The 17,621-nt window shown below is 35.7% G+C and overlaps 1 protein-coding gene across 20 annotated transcripts in view; it reads left to right on the top strand.

The window, feature by feature from the left end:
• The window catches only part of ptprk (protein tyrosine phosphatase receptor type K), a 244,359-nt gene that overhangs the window by 211,683 nt on the left and 15,055 nt on the right, over nucleotides 1-17,621 (top strand). For all 20 annotated transcript variants that reach the window (XM_089118330.1, XM_089118314.1, XM_089118329.1 and 17 more), the window contains 4 exons: nucleotides 1,667-1,783; nucleotides 4,576-4,730; nucleotides 13,073-13,208; nucleotides 15,248-15,397. In XM_089118330.1, the coding sequence (XP_088974456.1) occupies nucleotides 1,667-1,783; nucleotides 4,576-4,730; nucleotides 13,073-13,208; nucleotides 15,248-15,397 (558 nt within the window). The remainder of the gene's footprint in view (nucleotides 1-1,666; nucleotides 1,784-4,575; nucleotides 4,731-13,072; nucleotides 13,209-15,247; nucleotides 15,398-17,621) is intronic.

Below are 17,621 nucleotides of genomic sequence, written 5' to 3'. Positions count from 1 at the left end.
AGACCGATATATCGGCCGGCCGATATTAGGCATTTTCCATAATATCGGTATCGGCAGTTATAATGGCCGATAAATTAATATTTCAAAAATAAAATAAAAACGGACGAAACACGCTTTAATCATCTCTCCTCGGCCTGTTATATTGAAAATGTATGTTTTACAATTTGCAGTATGTCGTTATCTATTGCTAATCATAGACTAGCTAACCACAAAGCTAGCTAATGCTACTATCATCAGTGGAAGACAGCTAACGTTAACATTAATGAGCTTGGAAACCACAATGAACTTTTTCTGCCTAAATAAAGTAATGATTACTGTATTTATAACTAGCATATCTCTAGTTACAGTCCCTGCATTGTAAAATGTAAGTTATACTTGCGAGGAGTGAACATTTAGACATAGAGGAAAAGTATCAAACGTATCTTGTGCAGAAAAGTTAGCTTTTCTTTTACACGTGTGTGAAATACAACAATATTTAATACAAAATATATATATATATCGGCCGATATATCGGAATATCGGATTTTAAAACACAAAAATATTTGTATCGGTATCGGCGTTCAAAATCCTTTATCGGTCGGGCTCTACATGGAAGATTGTGTGTCTGTTTCCATACAACTACATTAAGAGTAATGCAACAGTTTCTTATCGTTTTAAGCAGTTGTATCGATTGATAGGAAATGATAGACACTCATTTGAAATGTAATCTGTAAATTACCTTTTGAAATAGTCGTACTGTGATGTTCAGTTGTGTCATATTCAACAGTTGATTTGTGTTATGAGAAATGGATTAAAGTTTTGAAAAATGAGTTTTTATCTAGAGTTTTGAAAAATGACATCAAGGTTCTGAAAATAGTAACAAAGTGATTGTAAATAACTGTAAGATATAAGCAATGAATAACTGAGACTGCTGTGAATCAAGATGCTTCTGTGTCGATCAGGGGTGCGTTTCCCGAAGCATCGTTAGCCAACTATGGTCGCAAGTTACGTCGTTATCATCATAGTTAAACGAGTCGGTGTTTCCCGAAACCATCGTTCCAACGGGCATTCGCAAACAGCATCGCAAAGTTGTGGTTAGGGCATCGTTTCTATATTGCATCACATTTGGAGGTAATAAATCGTTATCTTGAGCAAAATAGCAAGCTGACATTCAGTATAACCGGTGCCTTTTATTTAGTATACATATAAATGCAATTTACGTCTTTAAGTTTGTCAAAAGATTTGAAGTAACGTGTTTGAAGAGTGCGCGTGTGCGAACGTGCTCTACGAGTCAAATATTGAGTCTGCTAATAAAGCAAAACAACTGAGAACAATTAGAAATAGTCCTCAGATGACATGTCTGTAATTTATATAAAACAAATCTAGCGTTAATTGGATCTCAAACAGTTTCATTAAAAGTAGTTATTACTCAACGTGCGAAACCAACGTGGTTGAACGATACTTTGCGACGATGGGTTTCGGGAAACAGTCGTGACTAGCTAGTTGATTTTTCCAACGATGCATCGTACTATGGTAGTGAAGCAGCGAACTGCGTCGTTGTACGGGAAACGCACCCCAGTACGGTTAAAGACATCTTCTAATGAAAGTGTATTAAATGAATGTGCAGCAGGTTGTGTTCTCTATACAGTCCTGTATTCTGCGTTTGATTGGTCTCGTCCTCCTGCAGGTGAAATGCTATAAGTACTGGCCGGATGATGCTGAAGTGTACGGAGATTTCAAAGTGACGTTTGTGGAGGTGGAGCCGCTTGCTGAATACGTTGTCAGGACTTTCACACTGGAGAGGGTGAGGCTGTTTTGACCAAGTTTAAACCTTCAGTCTTCGGGGGCGAGCGTTACTGATATTCCGGGGCTCTGGAGGAAATGTTTCATGTATACAGCAGACCCACAACGCATCTGTGGACACATTTGAGCTCACGGTTATAAATGTGTGCCCTCGTTCTATTTAGAACCAGAAATGGTTCCATCCCCCGCTTCATATATGGAACTCCAAAATGGTTCTATATAGAACCATTTTTTTTTTTGTTAAAAGGTTCTATTGGCCAAGTATGGAACCCCAGGGTTCTATATAGAACCCAGAGGAACCCTTTTTTTAAGAGTATATAGAACCTTTTAGGGGTTCCAAATACGTAGCGCTGATAGAACCTTTTAAGGTTCTATATAGAACCTTTTCTTCTAAGGCCCCGTCCACACTACTGCGTTTTCGTTTAAAAACGGAGACCTTTTTCTACGTTTGCACCTTCCGTCCAGACTAAAACGGGAAAAACGAAGACCTAAAACGGAGAAGTTTAGAAACGCTGCAGCCCCGTTTTGCGTTTTGAATCTCCGGAAGGCGTTTTAGTGTGGACGAGACAAAACGGAGGACTTCAGAAACGCTGACGCAAAGGCTGACGCTCGGCTCTATGATTGGGTGTTATCAGTCATGACGTATCCTTCCCTGATTCGTCAATCACTGTTTACACCGGCACGCGCATGCCCAGTGTTGGTGAATGGTCACGTGATCCGCGTTTTCAGTCGTTTTAATGTAGACGGAGATCGTTTCTAATACGCAGATAAAACGCTGGTGTGGACGGAGATCGTATTCGTTTTAATTCTCCGTTTTTAAACGAAAACGCAGTAGTGTGGACAGGGAACACAGAAATCATGGACAGAAAGGTTAAATATAATCCTGAAAAAACACTTGTATTGTTCGTGGTCAAAATCGAGCGCATTGGAAATGAATGGGAGTCGAATTTTATCTAGTGGACTCTTTTGTTACTGCGCCTAAACAAATTGTTACTGAAAGCTTTTTTTGAAAAACCTCAAATTTGGAGCACGGCTTGATTAGGTTTATGGATTTTTCGCAGTAAACCGTATACAATGTAATGGTATGTGGTTGAATGGTAGATGGTATTTTTGTGCATTTTTCATTTGCAAGTTCCCTTTTTTAAACTATTTTCACTCCAGCAATAATCTGCCAACGGTCGTCTTCGAAAATAGACCCAACTAAAGTCTATGCTCTTAAAGGAGCTGAATGTAAGATTGTGGCCAAAACTGGTACTGCAATCAGTTTCAAATTACTGTAGAGCGGTGTATCCCCTCCCCCCTGACTCAAGGTTGCCAGATCCAACATTTGTTCATCCGACACGTTTGTATCTGCAGCTGTTATAACTAGAGCAGAGCTGGCAACCTGAATGCTGCAACACTACTGACTCCGTGATTGGTAGATTGGCCAGTCTATCAGGGCCATTTTATGATTATTTGAAATGAATTTCTTACATACAGCTCCTTTAAGGATTACAGATTTATGACCGTTTAAGGTGAAACGTGTCATTTTCAGGTCTATGCTCAAAAAGTGGATTATAACTACTGCATAAATCCCCGTAAAATACAAAACATTATCGAAATAAAATCTAGTACAATCATTTAATGTTGGGTTAAACTCGTCTGCATTGAGTGGCACAGCTCAACACCCAATCCGAGTCGCTGCCCTACAGTTTTTAGGGTAACACTTTAGAATACGGTTCTTTCGTTAATGAATAACTACACAGGAACCAATGAGTAACACAATATTAACAATCTAGTAACTATTATTAACTAACAAGAAACTCTGATTAATGAACTAGTGAGTAATAGCGAACAGACGAAAGTGGTAGTTCACTATTAAGTAATCAATAACTACTATTTTTTTAATACTTCCCAGAGAACTACTGAAAAAGTTTATTAACAATCTAGTAACTACTATTAACTAAAAGAAACTCTTATTAACGAATTAGTAAGTAATAGCTCACAGATGAAAGTGTTACTAGATACTTCTGTGGGAGTTACTAATTATTTGGATACGTATTATAAAGTGAAGATCATTGGAACTAACTAGTAATGACTCAAGTGTTACTACACGATCTAGTCATGATTTGTGCAAACGTTTGAGATTTTTGGTGAACTTTAGTAACTTTTAGAAAAAGTCTTTAGTAACACTTGAGTCATTACTAGTTAGTTCCAATGATCTTCACTTTATAATACCAATCCAAATAATTAGTAATTCCCACAGAAGTATCTAGTAACACTTTCATCTGTGAGCTATTACTTACTAATTCGTTAATAAGAGTTTCTTTTAGTTAATAGCAGTTACTAGATTGTTAATAAATTTTTTCAGTAGTTCTCTGAGAAGTATTAAAAAAATAGAAGTTATTGATTACTTAATAGTGAACTACCACTTTTCTCTGTTCGCTATTACTCACTAGTTCATTAATCAGAGTTCATTGTTAGTTAATAATAGTTACTAGATTGTTAATATTGTGTTACTCATTAGTTCTTGTGTAGTTATTCATTAACGAAGGAAACGTATTCTAAAGTGTTACCGTTTTTAGTTTTTGATAATCCGCTAGGTTTGAAGCAAAGATTTCAACTTTAGCACCGTGAAACCTCCACATCAGACATCTTCATCTTCTACTCTGCATCTGCTTTTACAGCATGAAGCTTACACTTCTTTCTTTACACTTGCCTCGATATATTGTCATTAGTGTGACTGAAGTGTCCGGATACTAATTGGGGCCGGTGGACTTGCTGAATGACGATATCTGATTTTTTTTTTCACAGAGGGGTTTTAACGAGGTGCGAGAGGTGAAGCAGTTTCATTTCACCGGCTGGCCCGATCACGGGGTCCCGTACCACGCCACAGGACTGCTGTCATTCATCCGCCGGGTGAAGATGTCCAACCCTCCCACCGCCGGGCCCATCGTGGTCCACTGCAGGTACTGCACACACCCCTAGCGCTCAACACTAAATGACGGTGGTGTGTGAATAGAAGCAAAATTATGGCTTGGGCCCAGCCTTTAAAGGGATGCTTCAGGATTTAGCATTAAGTCTTGTATTAGTAGGAAACATGAAGTATTTTCAAATTACCACCCTCATATCAAGACAAGAGATTTATGTACTTTTTGTCTGGAAAAAATCGTCATATTTCATCATCGGAGGATGTTTTGTCCAGAGGCTGAAGACTACAGTCAGTAGGGTCTGTCCCGCATGTTCTCAACCCGCCCATAGAGGGCGATCTCACTCACAGAATGAACACATAGTGTCGGCCATGTTTTTTTTGGAAGCTAAGCTAGCAGGCTCTTGTACTGTGGAGAAAGCTGAGTAGTAGGGGTTACCATCCTCTTTTCCCCGGACATGTCCGGCCGTTGATGTCCGGGATTCAACTTTTGCTTTCTGCAGTCGCCATTCATTGTTCACATGCACTGCTTTTGATTTAATCTAACTGAATTAATTCCCATTGGTGAATTTGAATGTAGTGTCAGACATAGATATCTAAATAAAGGCTTGATATCTCGTCCGCGCTGCTGGCCAATGGAGGTCGACGTCAGCACCTGGCGGCCATCTTGTCACAGGCAGCTCACTCACTGGTAACATTGTTTTAATGGTGCATGTACTTTTTAAATCACTGTAACTTGCTCAATTTTCTACCGATTTTCAAACGGTCTGCTTTGTTATAAACGGCAGAGATGTAGTTGTGACACTGCATACTTATGATTAATAAGTGTATAAATAAATAATCATCCAGAATTGTAGCCACGTTAATAACGTTTGTAAGAAACCAAACCGTTTGTAAATCCGTCAAGATTTCAACGAGATAAGAGTATTTCTTACATCAGATACCACAGAGCCCGCCAGAAAGCCTGACTGTGACAAGATGGCCGCCGGTGATGACGTGAAGACATCTAGCCTTTATATATATCTATGGTGTCAGACATGAATCCTGGACATTTTGGGCAATCTGGAAACACATTTTCGGGCAGACTTGTTGTTTAACGACTGCAGTCTGTTACCGGTAGGCGTGGCCTCCTAGGCCAGCGAAGCAAGTGCATTCTGGGAGTTGTTGTCTTTAAATGACCCATTTTAAATACACATTCATCTCTCCAGAGGTGAAGTATCCCTTTAACAGCTGCCATGTGTAAAAGTGGCTAATCAAACGTCATAATGCCCAGTTCTAGTTTGTAGACGGAGGTGATTGCAGAATTGGTCATATTTGAATGACCTCTGCGGAGCCACAGTTTGAGGTTTCTCTCTTCTTCTACACATGGTTGTGTTGTCGGCTCGCCTCTGCTGATGTGTAGAACCAGTCCTGTGTTGTAGAGGAGAATGCATTGTCATTGGTTAATGACATCATTTCCTGATGGCACCACAGCTCATCAGCATGAGCGAGGGGTCTTGTGGTCGGTTCTGTCACTTTGTCCCCCTCACACACACACACACACATCTACCAGCGTCCACATCTGACACTGTTGGCCAGTTGAAGATGACTCCTCCTGCCAGATGTGAGAAATGGGCCCAAAACCATTCTACCATTCAGCATTACCGCGTTGCCTGCCGTTCTGCCCCCAAGAACAGGATGTGGTCTCATCTGCATTGCTGCGTGCAACAAAAAAAACAATCCCATGATGCAGCTTTCTTTTCCTTTCAACTTGTTAACAGTGTTTGATTGCTGCTGTCTTTGTGGCATTCTGTGTACATTCAGTCAAACGGCAAAAGCATGAACGGTTTCAAACCCAGATTATCCAGAGTTAATGCAGTAAAGAGGGTCCCGATGGTTGATTCGTCACAGTAGTTGACGGACACATCCGGATGGGTTTAGAGCATTACTGCGGTGTATTAGTCCTTACAGTTTAGTGTTTTGTCTAAAGTACATAAAGTCCGTACTGAAAGTGTACAAATGTGAGAATACCATCCTGATAGACAGCTGATTTCACACACACACACACACACACACACACGTCTGCTTTTTGCGCTCTGAAGAGCGTCATGGGTTTCTATGGAAGCTTGTTTCCGCCATAGAATGAAAAATATAAAAGGTACTTGCGACTTTTTATCTCACAATTCTGACTTTTTTTCTCACAACTGCGAGATGGAAAGTCAGAATTGTGAGATATAAAGTCAGAATTGTGAGATATAAAGTCAGAATTGCGAGATATAAAGTCAGAATTGTGAGATATAAAGTCAGAATTGCGAGATATAGTCGCAATTGTGAGAAATAAAGTCGCAATTGTGAGATATAAAGTCGGAATTGTGAGATATAAAGTCAGAATTGCAATATAAAGTCAGAATTGCGAGATATAAAGTCAGAATTGTGAGATATAAAGTCAGAATTGCGAGAAATAAAGTCAAAATTTCGAAATATAAAGTCAGAATTGTGAGATATAAAGTCAGAATTGTGAGATAGAAAGTCAGAATTGCGAGATATAATGTTGCAATTGTGAGATATAATGTTGCAATTGTGAGATATAAAGTCGCAATTGTGAGATATAGTCAGAATTGTGAGATATAAAGTCAGAATTGCGAGATATAAAGTCAGAATTGTGAGATATGAAGTCAGAATTTCGAAATATAAAGTCAGAATTGTGAGATATAAAGTCAGAATTGTGAGATATAAAGTCAGAATTGCGAGATATGGTCGCAATTGTGAGATATAAAGTCGCAATTGTGAGATATAAAGTCGGAATTGTGAGATATAAAGTCAGAATTGCGAGATATAAAGTCAGAATTGCGAGATATAAAGTCAGAATTGTGAGATATAAAGTCAGAATTGCGAGATATAAAGTCAGAATTGTGAGATATAAAGTCAGAATTGTGAGATATAAAGTCAGAATTGCGAGATATAAAGTCAGAATTGTGAGATATAAAGTCAGAATTGCGAGATATAAAGTCAGAATTGTGAGATATAAAGTCAGAATTGCGAGATATAGTCAGAATTGTGAGATATAAAGTCAGAATTGCGAGATATAAAGTCAGAATTGTGAGATATAAAGTCGCAATTGTGAGATATAAAGTCAGAATTGCGAGATATAAAGTCAGAATTGTGAGATATAAAGTCAGAATTGTGAGATATAAAGTCAGAATTGTGAGATATAAAGTCGCAATTGTGAGATATAAAGTCGCAATTGTGAGATATAAAGTCAGAATTGCGAGATATAAAGTCAGAATTGCGAGATATAAAGTCAGAATTAAGAGATATAAAGTCAGAATTGCGAGATATAGTCAGAATTGCGAGATATAAAGTCAGAATTGCGAGATATAGTCAGAATTGCGAGATATAAAGTCAGAATTGTGAGATATAAAGTCAGAATTGCGAGATATAAAGTCAGAATTGTGAGATATAAAGTCAGAAATGCGAGATATAAAGCCGAATTGCGAGAAATAAAGTCAGAATTGCGAGATATAAAGTCAGAATTGTGAGATATAAAGTCAGAATTGCGAGATATAAAGCCGAATTGCGAGATATAAAGTCAGAATTGTGAGATATAAAGTCAGAATTGTGAGATATAAAGTCAGAATTGCGAGATATAAAGTCAGAATTGCGAGATATAAAGTCAGAATTGCGAGATATAAAGTCAGAATTGCGAGATATAAAGTCAGAATTGCGAGATATAAAGTCAGAATTGCGAGATATAAAGTCAGAATTGTGAGATATAAAGTCAGAATTGCGAGATATAAAGTCAGAATTGCGTGATATAAAGTCAGAATTGCGAGATATAAAGCCGAATTGCGAGATATAAAGTCAGAATTGTGAGATATAAAGTCAGAATTGCGAGATATAAAGTCAGAATTGCGAGATATAAAGTCAGAATTGCGAGATATAAAGCCGAATTGCGAGATATAAAGTCAGAATTGCGAGATATAAAGTCAGAATTGCGAGATATAAAGTCAGAATTGCGAGATATAAAGTCAGAATTGCGAGATATAAAGTCAGAATTGCGAGATATAAAGTCAGAATTGCGAGATATAAAGTCAGAATTGCGTGATATAAAGTCAGAATTATGAGATATAAAGTCAGAATTAAGAGATATAAAGTCAGAATTGCGAGATATAAAGTCAGAATTGCGAGATATAAAGTCAGAATTGCGAGATATAAAGTCAGAATTGCGAGATATAAAGTCAGAATTGCGAGATATAAAGTCAGAATTGCGAGATATAAAGTCAGAATTGTGAGATATAAAGTCAGAATTGCGAGATATAAAGTCAGAATTGTGAGATATAAAGTCAGAATTGTGAGATATAAAGTCAGAATTGCGAGATATAAAGTCAGAATTGTGAGATATAAAGTCGCAATTGTGAGATATAAAGTCAGAATTGTGAGATATAAAGTCAGAATTGCGAGATATAAAGTCAGAATTGTGAGATATAAAATCAGAATTGTGAGATATAAAGTCGCAATTGTGAGATATAAAGTCAGAATTGTGAGATATAAAGTCAGAATTGCGAGATATAAAGTCAGAATTGTGAGATATAAAGTCGCAATTGTGAGATATAAAGTCAGAATTGTGAGATATAAAGTCGCAATTGTGAGATATAAAGTCAGAATTGCGAGATATAAAGTCAGAATTGCGAGATATAAAGTCAGAATTGCGAGATATAAAGTCAGAATTGCGAGATATAAAGTCAGAATTGCGAGATATAAAGTCAGAATTGCGAGATATAAAGTCAGAATTGCGAGATATAAAGTCAGAATTGCGAGATATAAAGTCAGAATTGCGAGATATAAAGTCAGAATTGCGAGATATAAAGTCAGAATTGCGAGATATAAAGTCAGAATTGCGAGATATAAAGTCAGAATTGCGAGATATAAAGTCAGAATTGCGTGATATAAAGTCAGAATTGCGAGATATAAAGTCAGAATTGCGAGATATAAAGTCAGAATTGCGAGATATAAAGTCAGAATTGCGAGATATAAAGTCAGAATTGCGTGATATAAAGTCAGAATTATGAGATATAAAGTCAGAATTAAGAGATATAAAGTCAGAATTGCGAGATATAAAGTCAGAATTGCGAGATATAAAGTCAGAATTGTGAGATATAAAGTCAGAATTGCGAGATATAAAGTCAGAATTGCGAGATATAAAGTCAGAATTGCGAGATATAAAGTCAGAATTGTGAGATATAAAGTCAGAATTGCGAGATATAAAGTCAGAATTGTGAGATATAAAGTCAGAATTGTGAGATATAAAGTCAGAATTGCGAGATATAAAGTCAGAATTGTGAGATATAAAGTCGCAATTGTGAGATATAAAGTCAGAATTGTGAGATATAAAGTCAGAATTGCGAGATATAAAGTCAGAATTGTGAGATATAAAATCAGAATTGTGAGATATAAAGTCGCAATTGTGAGATATAAAGTCAGAATTGTGAGATATAAAGTCAGAATTGCGAGATATAAAGTCAGAATTGTGAGATATAAAGTCGCAATTGTGAGATATAAAGTCAGAATTGTGAGATATAAAGTCAGAATTGCGAGATATAAAGTGAGAATTGTGAGATATAAAGTCGCAATTGTGAGATATAAAGTCAGAATTGTGAGATATAAAGTCAGAATTGCGAGATATAAAGTCAGAATTGTGAGATATAAAATCAGAATTGTGAGATATAAAGTCGCAATTGTGAGATATAAAGTCAGAATTGTGAGATATAAAGTCAGAATTGCGAGATATAAAGTCAGAATTGTGAGATATAAAGTCGCAATTGTGAGATATAAAGTCAGAATTGTGAGATATAAAGTCGCAATTGTGAGATATAAAGTCAGAATTGTGAGATATAAAGTCAGAATTGCGAGATATAAAGTCAGAATTGCGAGATATAAAGTCAGAATTGTGAGATATAAAGTCAGAATTGCGAGATATAAAGTCAGAATTGCGAGATATAAAGTCAGAATTGCGAGATATAAAGTCAGAATTGCGAGATATAAAGTCAGAATTGTGAGATATAAAATCAGAATTGTGAGATATAAAGTCGCAATTGTGAGATATAAAGTCAGAATTGTGAGATATAAAGTCAGAATTGTGAGATATAAAGTCAGAATTGCGAGATATAAAGTCAGAATTGTGAGATATAAAATCAGAATTGTGAGATATAAAGTCGCAATTGTGAGATATAGTCAGAATTGTGAGATATAAAGTCAGAATTGCGAGATATAAAGTCAGAATTGTGAGATATAGTCGCAATTGTGAGATATAAAGTCAGAATTGTGAGATATAAAGTCGCAATTGTGAGATATAAAGTCAGAATTGTGAGATATAAAGTCAGAATTGCGAGATATAAAGTCAGAATTGCGAGATATAAAGTCAGAATTGTGAGATATAAAGTCAGAATTGCGAGATATAAAGTCAGAATTGCGAGATATAAAGTCAGAATTGCGAGATATAAAGTCAGAATTGTGAGATATAAAGTAAGAATTGTGAGATATAAAGTCAGAATTGTGAGATATAAAGTCAGAATTGCGAGATATAAAGTCAGAATTGTGAGATATAAAGTCAGAATTGCGAGATATAAAGTCAGAATTGTGAGATATAAAGTCAGAATTGCGAGATATAAAGTCAGAATTGCGAGATATAAAGTCAGAATTGCGAGATATAAAGTCAGAATTGTGAGATATAAAGTCAGAATTGCGAGATATAAAGTCAGAATTGTGAGATATAAAGTCAGAATTGCGAGATATAAAGTCAGAATTGCGAGATATAAAGTCAGAATTGCGAGATATAAAGTCAGAATTGTGAGATATAAAGTCAGAATTGCGAGATATAAAGTCAGAATTGTGAGATATAAAGTCAGAATTGCGAGATATAAAGTCAGAATTGTGAGATATAAAGTCAGAATTGTGAGATATAAAGTCAGAATTGCGAGATATAAAGTCAGAATTGTGAGATATAAAGTCAGAATTGCGAGATATAAAGTCAGAATTGTGAGATATAAAGTCAGAATTGCGAGATATAAAGTCAGAATTGCGAGATATAAAGTCAGAATTGCGAGATATAAAGTCAGAATTGTAAGATATAAAGTCAGAATTGCGAGATATAAAGTCAGAATTGTGAGATTTAAACTATTCTGAGGGGAAAAATGTTAGTCTTTTTTTCCCCTTAGAATTGGCCCGATAAGTCGCAATTTCGAGTTTATATCTCACAATTCTAAGAAAAGATGTCAGGATTTCAACATATAAACTTTATGTGTTTTAAATTATGTGTTATAAAGTCAGAATTGCGAGATGTAAACTCGCAATTGTGAGAAAAAAGGTCAGAATTGTGAGATAAAAAGTCGCACTTCTGTCTTTTTTTCTCGACTTTATAATTGCGACTTTATATCACGCAATTCTGACTTTATATCTCACAATTCTGACTTTATATCTCGCAATTCTGACTTTATATCTCACAATTCTGACTTTATATCTCACAATTCTGACTTTATATCTCACAATTCTGACTTTATATCTCACAATTCTGACTTTATATCTCGCAATTCTGACTTTATATCACGCAATTCTGACTTTATATCTCACAATTCTGACTTTATATCTCGCAATTCTGACTTTATATCTCACAATTCTGACTTTATATCTCGCATTTCTGACTTTATATCTCGCAATTCTGACTTTATATCTCACAATTCTGACTTTATATCTCGCAATTCTGACTTTATATCTCACAATTCTGACTTATCTGACATGTCTGTGATTTACATAGAAACTTGTTTCCGCCAGTGAATAAAAAAATAAAATAAATAATTGTGACTTTTTATCTTACAATTCTGACTTTATTTCTCAGAATTGTGTGATAAAAAGTCACAATTATTTATTTTATTTTTTTATTCACTGTCAGAGTTTTGCGAGTAAATAACAGTCTTTACTTTGAGTTATTATTAGCATTAATAATTAACTAACATGTAATTTTCTTATTATTTTATATTGTTACTGGTATGTAAATGTATATATTTTTAAGTTAAAGTTAAAGAGAGTGTTTTCCAATAGTTTTTGCTGTTGTGTCGAAATCAGTACTAAAAATTACTGGTCTTTTGGTAACAGCACTATCACAATATAAATCAGTTTATCCATGAAGTGTGCGAATGGTTTACAATACTTTGCCTAATCTAGACTGTATGTCACATTTATGAGGTTGTATACGCATCGCATTACATTTTGATCAAAAACATGTCTCTGATGTTGAAAGAGTTTTGCATTTCTAACACACACACTCACTCACACACTCTTCCTCACGTCTCTCTGCTGCTTGTTTGATGAGTGTGAGACGGCTGACGGTTGTCTCCTCTGTTGTGTCAGTGCGGGAGCCGGGCGGACAGGATGTTACATCGTCATTGACATCATGCTGGACATGGCAGAGAGAGAGGGGGTGGTGGACATCTACAACTGCGTCAAAGCGCTGCGCTCCAGGCGAATCAACATGGTTCAGACCGAGGTGTGTGGCCCTGAAGCAGTGATATCATACCGCTATTATTTGATGTGCTTTTAGGATAATTAAATATAAGAAATAAAACTGACTTGAGAAACCTTCCCTGTAAGCTAAAAGTTAGGAATCGCCGTATGTTTATCTCAAAGCATGCACATCACCTGGCCTCTGTGGAGCAGCTGATGAAGCGTGACACTGCAGGCTTGACCACTAAGGGCCACTGTTGCATTTCTGCAGGATTTACCCAAAAAACTGAGGCATTTCATAGTGTGGGCTTCTGCTGCTGTATGTAGATCTAATAAAGATCAGTAAACCTTCATGTATAATGTAGTATTAAGCTATTCATAATATGTGTTATTAATATATGTTAACCAATGCATTGTAATATTTACAGATTCCTCGTTACATCTGAAATCAGTTGTGTGTCATGTGTTTTAATGCATGATAACTGCGGTTAGAATTATTCTAGGGCTGCGCAAAAATGAATTGCGATTAATCGCATCCAAAATAAAAGTCTGTGTTTACATAATATATTTGTGTGTGCTGTATATAATTATTTTGTATATATAAATACACACACATCCATGTATATATTTAAGTAAATGTGTTATTCATATATAAAATATATGAATAACACATGAATAATATAGATTATGTGTATATATATATATATATATACAGAATTTAAGCGCAAATAATTCTTAAATATATAAATGCATGCATATATACAAAATAATTATATACAGCACACACAAATATATTATGTAAACACAGACTTTTATTTTGGATGCAATTAATTTTTGCACAGCTCTAAATTATTCATGAGACTATGAAATGCATTATAAGGCATAATTAATGCATTAAAAATACTCTTATAATATAAATATATCAGTCCTTCCAGAAAAAATTGTTTTTTTTTAGATTATTATTATTATTTTATTTATTTTAATTTTTTTGTGAAACGGCCGTTTTCTTATTTCTTATATGCGGGATATTTATGCAGTTGTATGCAAGGAAATTGTGGGAACTTGCAAAAACTGCGGTTTGATGAAAAAGAAAAAATAAGTGATTCCCCGACACACTCACTCGGCTACTGCCTTAATGTAAAGAGGCATTTCTTATTACTTCCTATGATAAGCATGCATATACATCACAGTTCCATTGCTTTATTTCAGACCTTAATAAACACATCAAACTTACAAAACACTGCTGAGTCAAACACGTTCTGTAGCTTTACAAAAGGAGTACGCTACAACTTCGGTACAAATCAATAAATAAAATATAAGAAATGAAAGTGCGCTCCAGTTTAACAGATTTTCGATGACGTCCACGGCGCGTAATTACGTCACTTCATAACGTTCCCATGGCAACAGGGGGAAACGGCTGCTCTCGTGTGAAGCGACGAAAATGCGAGGATTTTGAAATCATGCAACCCCCGCATATTTTGCACAGAAATCTACAATTTATGTGGCGAAAGTGTGGCGCGTTTGACTTTGGCTGATTATGCGATTGCATAATTGCATTTTATCGAGGGACTGTACTTAAAGCTTACTGTACTTATATATATATATATATGTATAAAGGCTTAAAGTACAGGTATTTTTTTTAATTGCTTTATGCAAATTTAGCAATTTTGCCACAGTGGGACACACTCGTTACTCCATCTTCCACATGCTAATAAACCAATAGGGTTGTTGCCCTAAAAATAAGTGACGAAAAGGGGATGTCCTTGGAAAATAGACATCCTCACCCTTTATTTAAATATTAATAACGATTTATCTAGACATTATGTACAGTAAGCATATTGTGTAGTTGTTTTATTTGTGCGATAATAACACAATGAAACATGACAAATCACTTTTGGACAGGCTGTCATACATATAAATGATGAACACATACGAAAACAAGAGCGCGCCAACTAAATATTAATAATTGATGATGTTGTAGTCAATGTATATTTTGCCTTATCAATGCCTCATTTCTTTGAATAGAGATATATATAACCTGTAGCGGGCTCTCATAATCTCCATAATCCCTCTGGGTCTCAGGAGCAGTACATCTTCATCCACGATGCCATCCTGGAGGCGTGTCTGTGTGGCGAGACGGCGATTCCCGTGTGCGAGTTCAAAGCCGCATACTACGACATGATCCGCATCGATTCCCAGAGCAATTCCTCTCACCTCAAAGACGAGTTCCAGGTACATGTACACTGCAGTGCTCCTTTTCCAAGAGGAGACCCAACATTCATACAAACATCAGCATTACTATGAACTGCTGACGCTCCATCTATATTCAGCATTATTTAGTGTTTGATTTCTAAACACCTCATGTTCTTGGCAGTCAGAGCAATATGGTTGTATAATCTTGTGCGGTTTTGTGATTAGCTTTGAGATTCACGTAACCTGTCTATGTTGGCATCTGGCTCATTTGACTAGATTCTAACAAATGACAGATGAGTCTGTGCCAAAACCCCATAGAGTCTGTGTCTTTAACCCTTGTGCATCAATTAAAAAAACGTTACACATAGGTAAAAAGAGGACAAAAATGTGACGCTTCGGAGCACAGACTTAAGTTTGGTATCATTTTAAAGAAGACCGTTTGCAGATTATTGCTGAAGTAAAAAAAATAATAATAAGTAAATCAAAAAAAAAAGTTATATAGGTATAAGTTTATGAAAATTATTTATAAAAAATATTTTACATAAAATATATATTTTATAAATCAGGTTGAACTCAAAACTGCAATAAAATCAAAGCCATGAATCTAAATAGGTTGTGTTCCAAATTTGAGGATGATACGTCAAAAAATTAGCTAACAGTTTGTTTGAGCATAGTATCATATTTTCCCCATTGGGTGGCAGCAAAACCCCACTGGAGCTCACAGTGATTGGATTTGAATTTGCAGTTTTTCTCTCTCAGTATTACAAACACACACACATATTTTTTTTATAACACACATACTAACCACACTTTTACGGAAAACCTGAACCGCAACCTAAAAAAAAAAAAAAAAATCAGTAAAAAAAAAAAATCTTTAAAAAAAAAAAAATCTGTAAAAAAAAAAAAATCTATTATTTCGAGATTAAAGTCGAAATGTTTCGAGATTAAAGTCGAAATGTTTCGAGATTAAAGTCGAAATGTTTCGAGATTAAAGTCGAAATGTTTAGAGATTAAAGTCGGAATGTTTCGAGATTAAAGTCGAAACATTGTGCATTCATAACAGTGTGCGTCCACTGGCTCAGAGCGCGCGCGCGCGCGCGTGTGTGTGTGTGTGTGTGTGTGTGTGTGTGTGTGAAGTCGAACTGCCATGGATAAACCCAAAATAGTAGCTTTTTACTTTTATCTGGGCTTTCAACAAAATTCTACACACGTCACACGTGCTAGTGGCAGTGTTTCTGAGGTGTTTTCGTGCTCGTCTAGTAAACACTATCTGGGTCGAGAACACAACAGTAACTGTTCGGTCTCCCTCTTCAACGTAAATACGCTCTGGATACATTTTAAGTGCATCATTCTGTGCCGGATCCTGTGATTTCCTAAGATTTAATAACCACTTATGGTTGAGGAGAGATTCTCTGATATGATTGTAAAGCACTTTGAGTGTAGGCATATATGAAAGCGCTATATAAATGCCCTATTCATTCATTCATTCATTCATTCATAAAGCTGGATTTCTCCATCCAGTCTGAAAAGTGTTTTCCGTGTTGGTTTTCCTATAGGCTAAAGTCTATTCCGGCGCATTATATTTTATAACGATAAAGTAAGAAAAGTAATTCAGATAAAAGTAAAAAGCTATATTTTGTGTTTATCCATGGCAGTTCGACTTCACACACACACACACACACACACGCGCGCGCGCGCTCTGAGCCAGTGGACGCACACTGTTATGAATGCACAATGTTTCGACTTTAATCTCGAAACATTTCGACTTTAATCTCGAAACATTTCGACTTTAATCTCGAAATGCTAGATTTTTTTTTTTTTTTTTACAATTTTTTTTTTTTTTACAGATTTTTTTTTTTTTACAGATTTTTTTTTTTTTTTTACTGACTTTTTTTTTTTTTTAGGTTGCGGTTCAGGGCTTCTGTACACTCTGACATCCATACCAACACACCCACACAAATATTGTTGCATAATTTATCCAGTTGGCTCTATAATATGCCGAACCAGAAAACAGGAATAAAGCGACATTTGTTTTATAGGCCAAACTTAAAAAAAAATGGCACCATCTGATAAAAAATAGTAAAAAATAAAATTTTGAAGCCTTGCCATCAGAATGAAAGGCTCTAAACAAAGATCGCATAATTTTATAGTTAACTGAACCGGGGATTAAAAATGGCAGTTTTAATGGGTTTCAATGGGGACATTTTTGTCCAAAAGTATTTTTTGTACCTAATGCAAAAAATATATTTCTTTAAGAAAATGG

The sequence above is a fragment of the Pimephales promelas genome, chromosome 13, assembly GCF_988280905.1.
Source record: "Pimephales promelas chromosome 13, fPimPro1.hap1.1, whole genome shotgun sequence".
NCBI classification, from domain to species: domain Eukaryota; kingdom Metazoa; phylum Chordata; class Actinopteri; order Cypriniformes; family Leuciscidae; genus Pimephales; species Pimephales promelas.
This window is presented reverse-complemented; position numbering and strand designations above follow the sequence as displayed.